Source organism: Pogoniulus pusillus, chromosome 12 (genome assembly GCF_015220805.1).
Source record: "Pogoniulus pusillus isolate bPogPus1 chromosome 12, bPogPus1.pri, whole genome shotgun sequence".
NCBI classification, from domain to species: domain Eukaryota; kingdom Metazoa; phylum Chordata; class Aves; order Piciformes; family Lybiidae; genus Pogoniulus; species Pogoniulus pusillus.
This window is the reverse complement of record NC_087275.1, coordinates 4,592,645-4,613,485: the sequence shown is the minus strand read 5'-3', so window position 1 is coordinate 4,613,485 and position 20,841 is coordinate 4,592,645. Positions and strand designations below refer to the sequence as shown.

The 20,841-nt window shown below is 44.4% G+C and overlaps 1 protein-coding gene across 5 annotated transcripts in view; it reads left to right on the top strand.

Annotated features, from left to right (window-relative positions):
* Nucleotides 1-20,841, top strand: part of CADM2 (cell adhesion molecule 2) — an 871,614-nt gene that overhangs the window by 653,882 nt on the left and 196,891 nt on the right. For all 5 annotated transcript variants that reach the window (XM_064152285.1, XM_064152286.1, XM_064152284.1 and 2 more), the window contains 2 exons: nucleotides 12,107-12,259; nucleotides 18,379-18,516. In XM_064152285.1, coding sequence (XP_064008355.1) covers nucleotides 12,107-12,259; nucleotides 18,379-18,516 — 291 coding nt within the window. The remainder of the gene's footprint in view (nucleotides 1-12,106; nucleotides 12,260-18,378; nucleotides 18,517-20,841) is intronic.

The window sequence follows — 20,841 nt, the reverse complement described above, 5'->3', positions numbered from 1 at the left end:
GTTTCACATCAGAAAGGGCCTGCAGAGTTTACCTAGTTCAACATTTTTTCTTTGAATCTGGATTAAGTTCATGATTTTCTTTTTCTTCATGCTAAGCAACCCCAAGTCTCTCAGCCTTTCCTTGACTGATACTTCAGTCTATTAATTATCTGTTTCCATCACCATATCTCACAGTTTCCTTCACTGTGCTAGTTTGAGGTATATTGGAATATTTTAGTGAGAAATTAGATGATAGGCTGTGAAAACACTGGTGATGTCTGCTGCACTCATAGGCTTGCTGAGATGTATAAAAACAAGAACACAAAACATAGATAAGGTGGCCAGCACCAGAACAGGAGGACACAGCCTCAGGCTGCACCAGGGGAAATTTAGGCTGGAGGTGAGGAGAAAGTTCTTCACTGAGAGAGTCATTGGACACTGGAATGGGCTGCCCGGGGAGGTGGTGGAGTCGCCGTCCCTGGAGCTGTTCAAGGCAGGATTGGACGTGGCACTTGGTGCCATGGTCTGGCCTTGAGCTCTGTGGTAAAGGGCTGGACTGGATGATCTGTGAGGTCTCTTCCAACCCTGATGATACTGTGATACTCCTGCACCTCCCATACAGTTAAGTGTCCCAGGAGGATGGAGGAAGTTTCCTTTAGGTACTGTTGTGTCCTCAGAGACCTGAGCTCAATAACTCAGCTACATCTCTATCTTTGCATAACTGAAGGATCTCAGCAGTGCCCAAAGGTTTTCCTTAGGCACAGGGATTCATGTTCATATTTTTAAGCTCCCTCCCAACCAGATCTAGATACTGTTCCTTCATAAATTGACAGAAATATTAAAGCCAAATCACAGCACAGAGTGCCAGTGAGTTTCCTGGGTACTTTTGACATGTCTGTCTCAGCTGGCAAATTTATTTCACTGTGCTAGTTTGAGGCATATTGGAATATTTTAGTGAGAAATTAGATGATTGGCTGTGAAAAGGAACACTGGTGATGTCTGCTGCACTCACAGGCTTGCTGAGATGTATAAAAACAAGAACACAAAACATAGATAAGACAGAGCAGGAGAATCAGTGTGTGTGTGTGTCTCTGTTGCAGTTGGTGCCCTGGGCTGCTTCTGTGTAACTAATCCTTCTGCTTTCTAAGCCCCCTTGATGGTCCTCCAAACTCACATTGCACATAAGGTATAGTCTGGGATAAGGTAGAGGGGTGGAACGAAGGTGGCAGGGTGGTTGGGAGCCCCTCCTGGGGACTCTGATTTCTGAGAGGGCTGCTGTGTTTCTGTATTACTTTAAACTTGTCTATTTCTGTATACAGCTGTGTATATTTGTGAGAGATTGTAACTATCTGCTTGTATCTTGTGCTAAGCTGTAAATATAAAGCTTCATCCCTTAATTTCCAGCTCAGCTGAATCTAGTCTGGCTGATTTCATAAGAGTGGGGAGGACAGGTAGCTCCCAAACCATCACATTCACTAAGACAAATGTCACAAAAGAGGAAGCATCTGTGTACTTGTGACTCAGAAGTGGATTATCTTCTGGTAGGCAATATGAGAAACATCATAAAACTTAAGGGGCTCTATCCTAAAAGATACTGAAACCGCCAAAGAGCTTTCTGAGAATCCTCTCTGGAATTACACTGGACTCATCTCAGATCTCTTTTGATTCTTCATTCCATATTTCAATTCCCACAGCTCTGAGATCTGCAAGTCATCACTAATACCACTAATGCCTTCAACATTGACATATACATTAGTTTTTGACTCTGTCTTGGTACTGTTATCAATTGCTAGATTGATTGCAGATACACTCATCAATCACTGCTGATGTCTTTGCAGTTTTGCTCAGGTTCTGTTATATTTTCAAGGTAATGGCCTGATCTTATTTGGCCTCTCAAGGAGGCTTGCACATCTGACTGCAGCAGCACTTGAGAGAGTTTGACTGCTTAATGTAGTTAGTGCAAATTAACATCCCACTGCATGGGTAGCCATCTCCTACAGGAAGAATTAATTGATTGATGTATCTACATGAGTGATCAAGAAGTGCTAAAAGGACATGAACATCTTACAGCAGACACCTAATGGAGAGACCACTCTTAGATCATTAAAAACTGACAAAATCTCTTCATATTCTGCTGTATCATAGAATCAATCAGGTTGGAAGAGACCTCCAACATCATCCAGTCCAACCTAGCACCCAGCCCTCAACAATCAACCAGACCATGGCACTAAGTGCCTCAGACAGGCTTTGCTTGAGCACCTCCAGGGATGGTGACTCCACCACCTCCCTGGGCAGCCCATTCCAATGCCAATTACTCTCTCTGCCAACAACTTCCTCCTAACGTCCACCCTAGACCTCCCTTGGCACAACTTAAGACTGTGTCCCCTTGTTCTGTTGCTGGTTGCCTGGCAGAAGAGACCAACCCCACCTGTCTACAACCTCCTTTCAGGTAGTTGCAGACAGGTAGTTGTATCTATTCAGGTAGTTGTATCTATTGATTCTATTCTGTCTGTCTCTCACCTTGCCAGATAATTTTTGAATTTCAATTATTTTCAGCTGCATATTTGAGAAACATGATCTTAAAAGATTCTTTTAGGTTACTGTGCTATGGCACCTGTCCAGCTGCATTAGTATGATAGGAAATCTTGTAATTCCCCATTGTAGAAGGAACCAGGTGAGCAGACCTTGTAAATCAAACTAATGGATGAAATGGAGGTGCAGTTAAACATTAGTCCAGCACAATAAAAAAACAAAGCACCTTAATCATTTAAAAACTGTACCTTTTGGAAGGATCATAGAGTCATAGAATCAGTCAGGATTGGAGGGGACCACAAGGATCATCTGGTTCCAATGCCCTGCCCTGGGCAAGGATATCCTACCCTAGAGCAGGCTGCGCACAGCCTCAGCCAGCCTGGCCTTAAACACCTCCAGCCATGGGGCCTCAACCACCTCCCTGGGCAACCCATTCCAGCCTCTCACCACTCTCATGCTCAACAACTTCCTCCTCACCTCCAGCCTGAACCTCCCCATGTCCAGCTTTGCTCCATTCCCCCCAGTCCTGTCACTTCCTGAGAGCCTCAAAAGTCCCTCCCCAGCTTTTTTGTAGCCCTCTTCAGATCCTGGAAGGCCCCAAGAAGGTCACCTGGGAGCCTCCTTTTCTCCAGCCTGAGCAGCCCCAACTCTTTCAGTCTGTTGTGAAACTTAAATTTCTTATATGAAAGTGAGGCAGCCCTCAGAGCTTCTAAGATAATATTTGTCTTTAAGATGCTCAAAGGGTAAGCAGAATGGAAGTGCAGTGCCTCTTCAATGCCAGCAACAAGCACTATAAGTGCCCTAGAAGTCTTCTTCCGTGGTGCATTGGCCATGTTTCTTGAGTAGTCTGTAATTGAGAGAAACTGAAGAGAGCACAGAAAATTACTGTGAGAGAAAAATGCTCAGTGCAGAAAATCTGGCACGCAGGAAAGTTTTACTGTACTTATTCTGTTTGTGAAAGGCCAGTAATTGTCACAGCCCTCTTCTCTCAATTGACAACAATTGGAAAAGCCTCACTTAGCAGATGTGCTCAAGATTGTAAATTGTTGTGAGTCACCATAAGCTGCTTTAATTTTCTCCAGACTGCAGGAAATGAAGAATTGTTATCATTTTACAGAGGAAAAAAAAATACCTTGTTGCCTTTTTTTAATTCATAGACATCTAAGGGTGTTCTTTAAATGCAGCTTGCCCTGATAAATAATGGGTAATGTTGTGTAGAGACATTCTTGGTCACCAGTATTGTTAGTGAGACTGTCAGCACCTCTTCTAATGAAGGGAGTGCTTGTTATAGTCATTATCCAACATGCAATAAACCTGAAAAACCTGACAAGGAGAAAGCTAAATTCTCTAAATTGTAGAATCATAGAATCAAGCAGGTTGGAAGAGACCTCCAAGATCAGCCAGTCCAACCTAGCACCCAGCCCTATCCAGTCAACCAGACCATGGCACTAAGTGCTTCATCCAGTCTTTTCTTGAATACCTCCAGGGATGGTGACTCCACCACCTCCCTGGGCAGCCCATTGCAATGTCAATCACTCTCTCTGCCAACAACTTCATCCTAACATGCAGCCTAGACCTCCCCTGCCACAACTCGAGACTGTGTCATAGAATCATAGAATCATAGGATCATAGAATCAAGCAGGTTGGAAGAGACCTCCAAGATCATCCAGTCCAACCTAGCACCCAGCCCTAGCCAGTCAACCAGACCATGGCACTAAGTGCCTCAGCCAGGCTTTTCTTGAAGACCCCCAGGGACGGTGCCTCCACCACCTCCCTGGGCAGCCCATTCCAATGGGAAATCACTCTCTCTGTGAAGAACTTCTTTGTTCTATTGCTGGTTGCCTGGCAGAAGAGACCAACCCCCACCCAGTCTTTTATTACTAGGCTGCAAACCAGAGCATAAAGTCCAAGATGACCAAATGATTAGAGGTAAAAGAAGTAGGTCCCTACTGACACTGCTTTTTCTTCCTTTTCACTGCCAAGGACTTTAGAACAGTTCAAAGAGAAATAGAAATGCACTGGAATGAAAGTAAAACTAATCTCCAAGGATTGTTATTTTGTTCTTCCATTTCAAAAACCTTACTTAGCACCTTCTGTCAAACTCAGTGATGCTTTGAATTTATTCAGGGAGTGCATGAATGAGTTGGAGGATTCAGTGAAGTGCCCACAGCATCTGAATGACCCAAAAGTGTGAAAGATGCTCTTTGGAATATGGTTTTGAATGCAACTGTGTTATTAATCACTTCCCTAATGGGGAAAAACATCAACACACATCTGCAGCCAATTAGCCAAAGATCTGTCCATATTATTATGGCCTTTAGTTTTTGTTATATCTGTTGATGTTACTTAAAATTGTGGTTACCATTAAAGGACTCCAATAGAATCATAAAATCATGGAATCATAGAATCAAGCAGGTTGGAAGAGACCTCCAAGATCATCCAGTCCAACCTAGGACCCAGTCCTAGCCAGTCAGCTAGACCATGGCACTAAGTGCCTCATCCAGGCTTTTCTTTAACCTCTCTTCTCCTCTAGGCTACACACCTCCTGCCCTCTCCTCATAGAGTTTGAAATTGCTGACCCAGGTAATGAATTTATTTTACATTTAGCACTGCTAAAAATGCTTCTCCAAACAGCTTTCCTGCAAAAGTGTCTTATGTTGGTGCTCTTGGCAGCAGTTCTTACAAAGAGCCTGTGTTCATATTTCCATCCCACAACTCTTTCAGTCAGTTCTTCAAATAAAATTCCTTCCAAACATAGGACATCTGCTCTCAGCTCTTGATCAGTGCTTGTTTTACCAGCTATCCAGGAAGTTGTCTGAAGAGAGGTTCCTGTGCTGTAAAAAAAAACTGTGGAGAGATGAGGGAATGGAACAGTAAGAATAGAATCATAGAATCATAGAATCAACCAGGTTGGAAGAAACCTCCAAGATCCAGTCCAACCTAGCACCCAGCCCTAGACAGTCAACCAGAACATGGCACTAAGTGCCTCAGCCAGGCTTTTCTTGAAGACCTCCAGGGATGGTGACTCCACCACCTCCCTGGGCAGCCCATTCCAATGCCAATCACTCTCTCTGCCAACAACTTCCTCCTAACATCCAGCCTAGACTTTCCCTGGCACAGCTTGAGACTGTGTCCCCTTGTTCTATTGGTGGTTGCCTGAGAGAAGAGACCAACCCCCACCTGGCTACAGTGTCCCTTCAGGTAGTTGTAGACAGCAATGAGGTCACCCCTGAGCCTCCTCTTCTCCAGGCTAAACACCCCCAGCTCCTTCAGCCTCTCCTCATAGGGTTTGTGTTCCAGGCCCCTCACCAGCTTCCCTGAACATATAGGTGGTGCAGGTGGTTTATGTTTCAATTTCAATTGTGGCTTCTTTTTCTACCAGTAAGATCGAAACGGAGTGCTGCTGGCATCATCTCTAGACCATTTCTGCTCCAGTGGAATTCCTTGCAGCCCTTTTTAGTGCATATTGGCTCATCCATGATAAAATATCTCAATAGCTGCATAAATCTTTATCGTGGGACAGGAGGAAATTCTAATTATAGCAATACAAACCCTGATGTAATGTAATATACTGTATTATTATTTACAACTAGTTCAGTTTACAAGGAGACAAAAATCAGCACTTCCAAGTTATGGGGTACACTTCCAAATTGTGGGGAACACTTTAAAGTTGTGGGGTACACTTTAAATTCATGGGGTACCAAGAGGTTTTGGGGGATTGGGTGGGTTTTGGGTTTGTTTTTTTTGTACTGTGTCCCATGCTGGGCTCCTCAATTCAAGAGGGATGTTGAGGTACTGGAATGTGTCCAGAGAAGGGCAACGAAACTGGTGAGGGGCCTGGAGCACAGCCCTGTGAGGAGAGGCTGAGGGAGCTGGGGGTGTGCAGCCTGGAGAAGAGGAGGCTCAGGGCAGACCTCATTGCTGTCTAAAACCCTTTCCTAACATCTGCTTTGAATCTTTCTCCTTCCAGTTTAAACCCATTCCTCCTCATCTTGTCATTACAAGACCTTGTCAATAGTCCCTCCCCAGCCTTCTTGTAGCCCCCTTCAGATACTGGAAGGTCACTCTAAGGTCTCCTCAAAGCCTTCTCTTCTCCAGACTGAAAAGCCTCAACTCTTGTAGCCTTCTCATAGCAGAGCTGCTGCAGCCCTCTGAAAGTCTTCATGGCCCTCCTCTGGACACAATCCAACCATTCCATGTCCTTCTTGTGTTGGGGGCTCCAGAACTGGACACAGTAGTCCAGGTGGGGTCTGAGGAGAACAAAGGGGCAGAATCCCCTCCCTTGCCCTGCTGCCCACACTGCTCTTGTTGGCGCCCAGCATGTGGTTGCTGTCTGGGCTGCATGTGCACACTGCCAACTCACGTTGAGCTTTTCATCAACCTGGAATCAATCTCAGTTGTGTTTGGTGTGTATCCATTACACACAACCTCAGTCACTTTGCTGTACATTGGGCAGTTAATGGAATGATTGTGTTAGGTTTACTTAAGCTGCCACCTTTGAGTCGTTGGACCCTGCAGAGAATAAGTCAAGCTTTAGCTGGCCAGCCCTGAAATGACCAGTAAATACAGCTTGAGATCTCTGTAAAGAAACCTGAATGGTAGCCTTAGGAGGCAACAAATTCCAGTGACACTTTGCTTATCTTCATTCTAGCTGCTTATTTCTGTGTAAATCTTCCTGTATTGACTGCACTTGGAGAGCCTTACAAAATAGGGCAGAAACATCTAGACTCAGTGGCAAAGCTTTGGTTTTATCATTGGAGAAACAGATGGTAACAGACTTTGGGGACTTTAGTGTGAGGTGAGTAAGGACAGCATTAGGCACTTGAACATCTTGGTTCTTCTCACAAATCAAAGTTTTTGCTCAATATCATAGGATCTAGCCTTGAGCTCTGTGGTAAAGGGTTGGACTTGATGATCTGTGAGGTCTCTTCCAACCCTGATGATACTGTGATACTGTGATACTGTGATCACAGAATGTTAGGGGTTGGAAGGGACCCAAGGAGATCATCCAGTCCAACCCCCCTGCCAGAGCAGGACAATCCTATCTAACACAGATCACAGAGGAACACAGCCAGACAGGCATTGAAAGGCTCCAGAGAAGGAGACTCCACAACCTCTCTCCCACAGTGTTCTATGACCCTTACAGTAAAGAACTTTCCCCTTGTGTTGAAGCAGAACCTCTTTTGCTGCAACTTACACCCATTGCTCCTTGTCCTATCCCAGGCAGCAGTGAGCAGAGCCTGTCCCCCACTCCTGGCCAGCCCTCAGGTACTTATAAACATTTATCAAATCCTCTAAGTCTTCTCTTCTCCAGACTACACAGCCCTTATAGTGGGCTTATTGACCTTATAGTGACCTTCCAGTATCTGAAGGGGACCTGCAGGAAGGCTGGGGAGGGACTACTGACAAGGTCTTGTAATGACAGGATGAGGGGGAATGGATTTAAACTGGCAGAGGGGAGATTCAAATTAGATGTTGGGAAAGAGTTCTTTGCAGTGAGGGTGGTGAGACACTGGCACAGGTTGCCCAGGGAGGTCTAAACAACTCTATGATTCCATGATACATATATATATATATATATATGCAGATATGTTTTTATGTATATATATGAGGGACCTGGGCCTGTTTAGCCTGGAGAAGAGGAGGCTCAGGGGTGATCTTATTACTGTCTACAATACCTGAAGGGGCATTGTAGCCAGGTGGGGGGTGGCCTCTTCTCCCAGGCAACCAGCAATAGAACAAGGGGACACAGTCTCAAGTTGTGCCAGGGTAGGTCTAGGCTGGATGTTAGGAAGAAGTTCTTCACAGAGAGAGTGATTGGCATTGGAATGGGCTGCCCAGGGAGGTGGTGAAGGCACCGTCCCTGGGGGTCTTCAAGAAAAGACTGGATGAGGCACTTAGTGCCATGGTCTGGTTGCTTGGCTAGGGCTGGGTGCTAGGTTGGACTGGATGATCTTGGAGGTCTCTTCCAACCTGGTTGATTCTATGATTCTATGATTCTATGTATATATATTTTTTTAATATTAGCTACAGTGAGGTTTTCATTTCATTAAATCTACCTGCCCCTCTTTCCTCAGTGGGTTCATGCCAACAAAATTTTGTTACAAAGGATTTTTTGATAGAAGATTGTATTTTTAGTCATAATTGAAATGGTGCACCCACTATAGTCAATTACATCAAATCCCTGACAGTATTATATATGTATGTGGAGAGCTGGGGAGGGACTATTGACAAGGTCTTGGAATGACAGGACGAGGGGGAATGGGTTTGAACTGGCAGAGGGGAGATTCAAAGTAGATGTTAGGAAAGGGTTTGCAGTGAGGGTGGTGAGACACTGGCACAGGTTGCCCAGGGAGGTTGTTTCTGCTCCCTCCCTGGAGGTGTCCACAGCCAGGGTGGATGAGACCTTGGGCAATCTGTTCTAGTGGGAGGTGTCCCTGCCTATGGCAGTGGGTTGGAACTGGCTGATCCTTGGGATCCCTTCCAACCTAACCCATTCTGTGATTCTAAGTGTTACTTTCAGTATTTTCATAATAAAAAAAACCTCTCCAGAGTTCAAGGAATCTGATATTCCAATTCAATATGAGCAGTAATGGATGTGGGAAAACTCTGTAGGCAAACTACTCAGTGTTAGACTTCTCAGCCAGAAATATATTTTGTTAATAGATGCAACAGGAGTCTCACATTTACAATATTGAGCAAAGCTGTTAGAGGCAGAAATCAAAGTCAGTGTTTTCTTGAAAGGAAGATCAAATATAACTCAAGTGCCTTCATTTCTAGGTTTGAATGCATTACAAGTCACTCAGTACACTTTTTGGAAACTTGATAACTCTTCTACTTTATTCTACAAAGGAAACAAACTACTATGCATAAAGACAAGAGTGCCCTTGTCTCTGTATTCTAGGGTGGAATTTCACCAGGCTACTTCATAGAGCCTCTTGTATAACCTACTGTGCTTTGATAATGTGTTGCTTCCTATATTCTAACATGAAGTGTTGGGTTTTAGCTAATCATAGAATCAGCGAGGTTGGAAGAGACCTCCAAGATCATCCAGTCCAACCTAGCACCCAGCCCTAGCCAAGCAACTAGAACATGGCACTAAATGACTCATCCATTCTTTTCTTCAACACCTCCAGGGATGGCAACTCCACCACCTCTCTGGGCAGCCCATTCCAATGCCAATCACTCTCTCTGATAACAACTTCCTCCTAACGTCCAGCCTAGACCTCCCCTGGCACACCTTGAGACTGTGTCCCCTTGTTCTATTGGTGGTTGCCTGGTAGATGAGGCCAACCCCACCTGGCTACAGCCTCCCTTCAGGTAGTTGTGGACAGCAATGAGATCACCCCTGAGCCTCCTTTTCTCCAGGCTAAACAAGCCCAGCTCCCTCAGCCTCTCCTCATAGGATTTGTGCTCCAGGCTCCTCACCAGCTTTGTCACCCTTCTCTGGACGCCTTCCAGCACCTCAACATCTCTCTTGAATTGAGGAGCCCAGAACTGGACACAGCACTCAAGATGTGGCCTGAGCAGTGCTGAGTATAGGGGAAGAATAACCTCCCTTGTCCTGCTGGCCACACTGTTCCTGATCCAGGCCAGGATATCATTGGCTCTCCTGCCCACCTGGGCACACTGCTGGCTCATCTTCAGCCTACTATCTATGAGTACCCCCAGGTCCTTTTCTTCCTGCCTGCTTTCCAGCCACTCTGTCCCCAGCCTGTAGTGCTGCTTGGGGTTGTTGTGGCCAAAGTGCAGAACCCTGCACTTGGCCTTGTTCAGTCTCATCCCATTGGCCTCTGCCCACCCATCCAGCCTGGCCAGGTTCCTCTGCAGGACTCTCCTACCTTCCAGCAGCTCCACAGCTGCTCCTAGCTTGGTGTCATCTGCAAACTTACTGATGATGGACTCAATACCCTCGTCCAGATCATCAGTAAAGATATTGAACAGAACTGGGCCCAGCACTGATCCTTGGGGCACACCACTAGTGACAGCTGCCAACTGGATGTGGCACCATTCACCACCACTCTCTGAGCTCTGCCATCCAGCCAGTTCCTGACCCAGCACAGAGTGAATATGTCCAAGCCATGAGCTGCCAGCTTGGCTAGGAGCTTCTTGTGGCAGACAGTGTCAAAGGCTTTGCTGAAGTTCAGGTAGACTCCATCCAGAGCCTGCCCCACATTCACCAGGCAGGGAACCTGATCATAAAAGGAGATCAGGTTGGTGAGGCAGGACCTGCCCTTCCTAAACCCATGCTGACTGGGCCTGATCCCTTGGCCATCCAGAAGTAATAAACTGAGCATCAGCAAACAACGGTGAACAAAAGCTGAGGGATAAGAGAATTGAGCTGGTGGGATTTCACCAGGCTACTTCACAGCTCCTCTTGTATAGCTTACTATGCTTTGTTAATGTGTTGCTTCCTATATTATAACATGAATGGTTGTTTTTCAGCTCTGAGGGAGAACAGAATTGAGCTGGTGGGATTTCTCCAGGCTACTTCATAGAGCCTCTTGTCACAGGCTGCTATGCCATAGTATCAGGGGCAATAAGAGGTAGGGCAAAAGCTTAATGTAAGCGAATTCCAAATGCGGATCCCAATATCTTTATTGTACCCCAAGCATGGGGATCTATACTTTTTTTTATCAGAAGGCTACACAGGAAGGTTAAAAATCATCTCAGACTCCAATTGGTTACATGTACCTGTGTTAGGATTACACACTACTTGGCATAGACATTCTACATGTTCTCTCAACAACACGTATATTGTGTCTGGCGATTCTAAGTCAGCAGAGATAGGCAAAACTCACAGACTCCAGGCTTACACTTGTTTGCATTTGCTACACCAGTCTCTAAGGTCATTCCAACTCTCTATCAGCACTTACTGAACTCTCTCCTGTCCATGGCTGGACAATAGCTGCACCACAGTGAGATAGTTCTATAAAATCACTGCATAGAATCATAGAATCATAGAATCAACCAGGTTGGAAGAGACCTCCAAGCTCATCCAGTCCAACCTAGCACCCAGCCCTATCCAGTCAACTAGACCATGGCACTAAGTGCCTCAGCCAGGCTTTGCTTCAACACCTCCAGCCATGGCGACTCCACCACCTCCCTGGGCAGCCCATTCCAATGCCAATCACTCTCTCTGCCAACAACTTCCTCCTAACATCCAACCTATACCTCCCTTGTCACAACTTGAGACTGTGTCCCCTTGTTCTATTGGTGGTTGCCTGGCAGAAGAGACCACCCCAATTTAATATTACTATATCCAACACCCTCTTGTATAACCTACTACACTTTTTTAACGTGTTGCTTCCTATATTATAACACAAATTGCTATTTTTCAGCTCTGAGGGACAACAGAATTGAGCTGGTGGGATTTCCCCAGGCTACTTCATAGAGCCTCTTGTATAGCCTACTATGCTTTGTTAACGTGTTGCTTCCTAACCTATAACATGAATGGTTGTTTTTCAGCTCTGAGGGACAACAGAATTGAGCTGGTGGGATTTCCCCAGGCTACTTCATAGAGCCTCTTGTATAGCCTACTATGCTTTGTTAACGTGTTGCTTCCTATCTTATAACACAAATTGTTGTTTTTCAGCTCTGAGGGACAACAGAATTGAGCTGGTCCGAGCTTCGTGGCATGAGCTGAGTATCAGCGTCAGCGACGTGTCTCTGTCGGATGAAGGGCAGTACACCTGCTCTTTATTTACTATGCCTGTCAAAACTTCCAAGGCTTTTCTTACTGTTCTCGGTGAGTATAAATAGCTGAGCATGAAGAAGCAAATGTTAAACTTCTCAGGCTTTGGCAAATTATGATAAGAATGAACTTTTCTAAAGCTTGGCGGAAGATGCATGTAAATGTCTGATCTTGTTTCCCTCAAGTTTATTGTTTCATATTGCTATGATGAAAAATAACATGCCTCTTGCTCTTTGCACTGTGGCAGCAGAATGAATTAGGCAGCAGACAAATACCACAGTTTGAGTGCTCCACAGAATGGACACAACCTCTACATCCCAGCCACCAGAAGTGCAAAGAAAATACATATGTTCATCTCCTGGCAGCGTATGGCAGAGAGCAAAGGGCAGAAAATCAAAAAGCATGAAATCAAAACAGGCTTTAGAGCTTTATCATTTGTCCCTAGCTGTGCATTTTCATGCCTCCTTCTGAGATTTTTTTGTCTACAAAGTGCTTATTTTCACTGAGTTTGCCACTTCTTTTATGTTTTAGCCTCTGAATGCTTTGCTGTTTTCCCCAAAGGTTACAGACAGATGTAGAACAGTGATAGATTTTGAGTGATGCCCTGGAAATAAAGTTTCTGCTCAAAGCTTTATGTGATTCTATGAATGTCAGTAGCCCAATCAGCCAAAATTGCTGTAGCTCATTGAAAAACACCTGCATACCTAAGAGGCTTTATGATTTTAGAGATTGATTGTCATTCTTCTCTCCTTTTACAGTACCTGAACCTGACTCTTTCTTTCTTTTGGTTTTACTTTTATATGTATACATTTCTGTAGGAAATAGAACAAGGGGACACAGTCTCAAGTTCAGCCAGGGGAGGTCTAGGATGGATGGTAGGAGGAAGTTGCTGGCAGAGAGAGTGATTGGCATTGGAATGGGCTGCCCAGGGAGGTGGTGGAGTCACCATCCCTGGAGGTGTTCAAGACAAGACTGAATGAGGCACTTAGTGCCATGGCCTAGTTCACAGAATCATAGAATCATAGAATCATAGAATCAACCAGGTTGGAAGAGACCTCCAAGATCATCCAGTCCAACCTATCACCCAGCCCTATCCAATCAACCAGACCATGGCACTAAGTGCCTCAGCCAGGCTTTTCTTGAACACCTCCAGGGACGGTGCCTCCACCACCTCCCTGGGCAGCCCATTCCAATGCCAATCACTCTCTCTGGGAAGAACTTCCTCCTAACATCCAGCCTAGACCTCCCCTGGCATAACTTGAGACTGTGTCCCCTTGTTCTATTGGTGGTTGCCTGGGAGAAGAGGCCACCCCCCACCTGGCTACAGTGTCCCTTCAGGTAGTTGTAGGCAGTAATAAGATCACCCCTGAGTCTCCTCTTCTCCAGGCTAAACAACCCCAGCTCCCTCAGCCTCTCCTCATAGGGTTTAGGCCCCTCACCAGCTTTGTTGCCCTTCTCTGGACACCTTCCAGCACCTCAACATCTCTCTTGAACTGAGGGGCCCAGAACTGGACACAGTGCTCAAGGTGTGGCCTGAGCAGTGCTGAGTACAGGGGAAGAATAACCTCCCTTGTCCTACTGGCCACACTGCTCCTGATGCAGGCCAGGATGCCATTGGCTCCCTTGGCCACCTGGGCACACTGCTGCCTCATCTTCAGCCTACTATCTATCAGCACCCCCAGGTCCCTTTCCTCCTAGCTGCTCTCTAGCCACTCAGTCCCCAGCCTGTATTGCTGCTTGGGGTTGTTGTCGCCGAAGTGCAGAATCATAGAATCATAGAATCAGCCAGGTTGGAAGAGACCTCCAAGATCATCCAGTCTTGCGACCTTGCACCCAACCCTAGTCAGTCAACTGGACCATGACACTAAGTGCCTCATCCAGGCTTTTCTTGAACCCCACCTGCTGTTGTAGTCAAAGCTACTGCTTCATTCGCACCATTATTTAACAGAAAAGATTTCACATTCACAGTAGGTCACAATGCCAATAAGAAAAAAAAGATCAAACCCAAAAACTCATTATTTTTTCCTACAGAAGACTAAAATCTACATTTTAGCTGCACTTCAAAAGCCATTAATCAAGAGGGAGTGTCAGCCTGAGGATGGTCATCAGGCTCCTTCCAGAAAAGAAGCAGCAGTGACTAATAAATGCCAAACAAAAGTGACTGAATGAAACACAACAACCAGAAATAATATTTTTTGTGTGAGCTGAGAATTCTTCCTTGTAAATACTACCACCAACAGGAAGTCAGAAGGCAGTTGATTGGCTAGGGCTGGGTTGGACTGGATGATCTTGGAGGTCTCTTCCAATCTGGTTGATTTTCTGATTTTCTCTGCACCAGTAATACTCACATTAATCAGGTCAGGGAATTAGTTTTGTGCATAGGTTCCTGTGAGATTATTAAATAAAAGTGTTTCTCATTAAAGACACAGAAATACCCACTCAAAGAATATTCTGGAATGTAAACTACATCTACCTGAAGAGAGGCTGTAGTCAGGTGAGGTTGATCTCTTCTCCTAGGCAACCAGCAACAGAACAGGGAGATACAGTCTCAAGTTATGCTGGAGGAGGTATAAACTGGATGTTAGGAGGAAGCTGTTGGCAGAGAGAGTGATTGGCATTGGAATGGGCTGCCCAGGGAGGTGGTGGAGTCACAATCCCTGGAGGTGTTCAAGGAAAGCCTGGATGAGGCACTTAGTGCCATGGTCTGGTTGACTGGATAGGGCTGGGTGCTAGGTTGGACTGGATGATCTTGGAGGTCTCTTCCCACCTGATTGATTTTGTGATTGCATGAGCAGTCAATCTTCTTTCCTGTAGAAAGGGATCTCGTGATCTAAACAGTGGATAAGTAGACAAATTCAACCTTTTAAATAGCAGAAAGATACAGAAAGAAGAAAACAACAATGACAAATCTATCCCATATTTATTAACCAAAGTACGTTGTTCTATCACAATTTTACCTTCATTTCTGGGAAAGATTTAATGAAAATTTCCCAACCTCTTGCATAGCTTCCAAGATAGGAAGCTCCAAGACAGCTAAGAAGACACATGCCTGTCTTATTTCATTTACTACTTGTAATTTTCTGTCTCAAAGTAATATTTTGAACCCTAGGAACACTTTCTATCTCTGAAGAGGATATTTTTCACCGAAACATATTACACCTTTTAATCAGATAAACTCCCCTTTTATGTACTAATAATCTCTTTATTGACTGCTGTGTTATGGATTAGAAGATTTAAGTGTCAAGATATTATAGGAGACACCATTTTGTGTCCTGAAAAGAGAGAGGTAGATTTATGATAGAAATGTATTTTGTGTTAGGCGCTGCCGGTTGGGTTTTATGTACATAATCTGTCATTCTGGAAAAGAGATGTAAACAAGCCAAGCTGTGAAATGCTGGGCATGGGATCAATTACTGTGACTGATCCCTTTATCTAGCCACAAATATCAGTACCTCAAAGCACTGCAGATTCAAGTTGTGACAACCTTTACAGAGATTGTAAAAGTGGGCTTGTCAACATCATAGAATCAGAGAATCAACCAGGTTGGAAGAGACCTCCAAGATCATCCAGTCCAACCTAGCACCCAGCCCTAGCCAAGCAACTAGACCATGGCACTAAATGCTTCAGACAGGCTTTGCTTGAACACCTTCAGGGACAGTGCCTCCACCACCTCCCTGGGCAGCCCATTCCAATGCCAATCACTCTCTCTGGCAACAACTTCCCCCTAACATCCAGCCTATTACTTCCCCTGGTACAACTTGAGACTGTGTCCCGTTGTTCTGTTGCTGGCTGTCTGGGAGAAGAGACCAACCCCAACAAGTTAGCCTTCTGTTCTCAGAAGTCAAATGGATTTATATATTGATACCCGCCTGAACATGAGCCAGCAGTGTGCCCAGGTGGCCAAGAGAGCCAGTGGCATCCTGGCCTGCATCAGGAATGGTGTGGTCAGCAGGAGCAGGGAGGTCATTCTGCCCCTGTACTCTGCACTGCTTAGACCACACCTTGAGTACTGTGTTCAGTTTTGGGCCCCCCAGTTTAGGAGGGACATTGAGATGCTTGAGTGTGTCCAGAGAAGGGCAACGAGGCTGGGGAGAGGCCTTGAGCACAGTCCTATGAGGAGAGGCTGAGGGAGCTGGGATTGGTTAGCCTGGAGAAGAGGAGGCTCAGGGGAGACCTTATTGCTGTCTACAACTACTTGAGGGGTGGTTGTGGCCAGGAGGAGGTTGCTCTCTTCTCTCAGGTGGCCAGCACCAGAACAAGAGGACACAGCCTCAGGCTGCGCCAGGGGAAATTTACGCTGGAGGTGAGGAGAAAGTTCTTCACTGAGAGAGTCATTGGACACTGGAATGGGCTGCCCGGGGAGGTGGTGGAGTCGCCGTCCCTGGAGCTGTTCAAGGCAGGACTGGACGTGGCACTTGGTGCCATGGTCTGGCCTTGAGCTCTGGGTAAAGGGTTGGACTTGATGATCTGTGAGGTCTCTTCCAACCTTGATGATACTGTGATACTGTGTGTGTGTGTGTATATATATGTAATGATATTTTTTCCCCTATTATATATATACTTTTCACCCTTCCATGGCTCATTAAAAAGAACAACTATTTGAAATTTGATGTTATTATATTTAGAATATGTAATGGTCATATGATGCCCCCCCCAAAGGTTTTGGGGTTCAACTGAACTGTGAATATACCCTATTGATTTTTTTGTGGGCTATGAACACTTGTTGGGGAGGGGAAATGCACTGATGCGAGATGATATTTTCCACAATGAATATTGTTTGTTAACGTTGCCATTCAGGACTCTCACCACCCCCAACCACGAATTTTAATAATATTTGGGTTCTTACACAGTCATGGAAACATTTGATGGATAATATCTACATAGAATCATAGAATCATAGAATCAACCAGGTTGGAAGAGACCTCCAAGATCATCCAGTCCAACCTAGCACCCAGCCCTAGCCAGTCAACCAGACCATGGCACTAAGTGCCTCATCCAGGCTTTTCTTGAAGACCCCCAGGGACGGTGCCTCCACCACCTCCCTGGGCAGCCCATTCCAATGCCAATCACTCTCTCTGTGAAGAACTTCTTCCTAACATCCAGCCTATACCTACCCTGGCACAACTTGAGACTGCGTCCCCTTGTTCTATTGCTGGTTGCCTGGGAGAAGAGGCCACCCCCCACCTGGCTACAATGCCCCTTCAGGTAGTTGTAGACAGTAATAAGATCACCCCTGAGCCTCCTCTTCTGCCAACTGGATGTGGCACCATTCACCACCACTCTCTGAGTTCTGCCATCCAGCCAGTTCTTGATCCAGCACAGAGTGAATCTGTCCAAACCATGAGCTGCCAGCTTGGCTAGGAGCTTCTTGTGGCAGACAGTGTCAAAGGCTTTGCTGAAGTCCAATCTTATATAACCAGCAAAATATAGAAACATTAATTGAACTGGAAGAGAATATTCCCACGGTCAAATGCTGCTTGTGGTCAATACGCTGCTTGCCCAGTATCTGGGCTCAAGCTCTTTCTGCTCTATGGAAGTAGATAATTACAAAGAGGCATTTAAGCATTTACTCACAGATTATTATTATTATTACTACTATTAGCCACAGTCCAAACAATGCCCAAATGCTTTCAGGGAACTCTGTCTTGTTGGACATTGAGACTTGAATCTTCCCTGCTTGCAGATAATCTCTGACCTGCTTCCCTCAGAAAAGTAGATAATTTCTGTTTTCTTCCATTCTTTAGAATTAACTACAGTTCAGATTGACTTTGCAATAGATTGTGTTTGCAATAGAATCATAGAATCAAGCAGGTTGGAAGAGATCTCCAAGACCATCCAGTCTGAACTAGCACCCAGCCCTGCCCAATCAACTAGATCATAGAATCATAGAATCAAGCAGGTTGGAAGAGACCTCCAAGACCATCCAGTCCAACCTAGCACCCAGCCCTAGCCAATCACTAGGCACTAAGTGCCTCATCCAGTCTTTTCTTCAACACCTCCAGGGATGGTGACTCCACCACTTCCCTGGGCAGCCCATTGCAATGGCAAATCAGGATTTGCTGGCAAGGCTAGGAACTAATTATCCTGCACATGAAGAAGTGAAGTTTCAGTTGGTCATATATGCCTGGCAGCAACTGGCACTCTCAGATATGTTTTTCTCATTTACTTCTTAGGTGTTCCTGAGAAGCCACAAATTACTGGATTTACCTCACCAGTTATGGAAGGAGAGAGGATGCAGCTCACTTGCAAGACATCTGGTAGCAAACCAGCAGCTGATATCAGATGGTTCAAGAATGACAAGGAAGTTAAAGGTATTTAAAAAGACTTTGATGCAATTTGGTCCAATAATCATAATTATACATTATTTAGATTTATATGCTTAATGTTTGCAAAGTTTCTGATATGGAATTGTTAAATGACTTGGTGATAGCAGGTAGATAATTCATTGTAAGTTATGGGTGTGGGCATATAATTGTTTTTTTCCCACTTCAAATGGTAAAAGCTGATGTTTTGAATGATTCTGAATTCTATTCAGCACCATAGACTCACCTATGATACTTGATAAAGATATGTTTTATAGGTTGTTATCATAGATATGCCACTTTCTCATTTATTTTTGCCTTTCCAATATGATATATCACAGCATGACAGGGGTTGGAAGGGACCCAGAGATCATCAAGTCCAAACTCCCTGCCAGAGCAGGACCATACAATCTAGGTCAGGTCACACAGGAACACATCCAGATGGGCCTTGAAAGTCTCCAGAGAAGGAGACTCCACAACCTCACTGGGGAGTCTGTTGCAGTGCTCTGTGACCCTTACAGTAAAGAAGTCCCCCCTTGTGTTGAGCTGGAACCTCCTGTGCTCCAACTTGTATCCATTGCTCCTTGTTCTGTTACAGGGCACAAGTGATCAGAGCCTGTCCCCTCCTTCCCAACCCTCAACCCTCAGATATTTATAAACATTGATTAAATCCCCTCTCAGTCTTCTCTTCTCCAGACAAAAAAGCCCCAGGTCCTTCAGCCTCTCTTCATCAGGCAGTGCTCCAGTCCCCTCATCATCCTCATAGCCCTCCGCTGGACCCTCTCCAGCAGATCCCTGTCCCTCTTAAACTGGGGAGCCCAAAACTGAACACAGAGGTCTCACCAGGGCAGAGTAGAGGGGGAGGAGAACCTCCCTTGATCTACTGGACACAGATTTTTGTATAGAATGAGGAGGAAAGAAAGATGTGTGGAAAAAAACCCCACCACCAACAAAAATACCCAAACCAGCCCCCCTCCCCCCCAAAAAAAAACCCAACAACCAAAAAAAAACCCAGAAGTGAGAGGAAGGTACTGAGAACATTCATTTCAGTTTCGTTTTCTAGGTCTTCTGAAGAGCACATTGCCATTTCACAAAGGTTAGGAATAAAATAACCTAACCAGTTTGCAGTGGCATCAGCAGAAGTTACATTAGCTTTCTGCACTGTAAAAGGTGAAATGATAAATCTGAGAAAATAGATATGAAATTATATGCTAATGCAGCTGACATTAAAGGTTGGGAGTTCATCTGTCTAGCACCAGTAAATTCAATTGTGGTAGAGTGCATTATACATGGTGCAAAAGAATATAGATGATGCATGGAGTTCAGAGTTTCACCAAAGGGGAAAAAGCCATTCTAAAATTGTAGCTCCATTGCTATTACTCAAAAAAGGGAATAATCATCTGGTAAAGGGACACTGGTTGATAAAGTGGTAGTAATGAGAGAGACAGAATGTGAAGCACTGAGCACTCTTCTTTTTCCTTTAGTGTTCTGTCTCTCGCCTATTAACCAAATGAATAAAGCAATCTGCAGTTCAGTGTTTCTGGAGGGTTATTAAAAGTTAAAATTAATATTAATCTGTGTTAAAAAAAAAAGTCTGTTCCCTCAGTAAAATCTGTTACACATTTTTTCAGCAATATTAAGTAAAAGTTTTAAGTGCCAGGAATGTTTTTAGTTGTATTTTCTTCTGTTTTCCCCTGGAAAAAAAATTGCATTAAAAAGAAATAATATCCCTTAACTTGGCTGCAGCAAGTTAAAAAGCTTGCAATGCACTGATATATTTTTGGCATGCACAAAGAATTCAGAGGAGCACTGAGCATTTTTGTCTGGAAAAATCTATCAAATATGTATTTAGTTATGTTTGATCTATATTATATCTTGATAGATCAAAATATATCTTTTTGTATATATATGTATATAATATCCCTTAACTTGTCTGCAACAGGTTAAAAAGGTTTAAATTTCTTTATGTATTTTTGGTATGCACAAAGAATTCAGAGGAGCACTGAACATTTTTGTCAGGCAAAATCTGTCAAATATATATTTATTTATATTTGATCTATATTATATCTTGATAGATCAAAATATATCTTTATGTATATATATGTATATAATAGCCCTTAACTTGTCTGCAACAGGTTAAAAAGCTTCAAATTAGTTTATATAATTTTGGTATGCAAAAAGAATTCAGAGGAGCACTGAGCATTTTGTCTTGAAAAATCTATCAAATATGTATTTATTTATATTTGATCTATATTATATCTTGATAGATCAAAATATATCTTTATGTATATATATGTATATAATATCCCTTAACTTGTCTGCAACAGGTTAAAA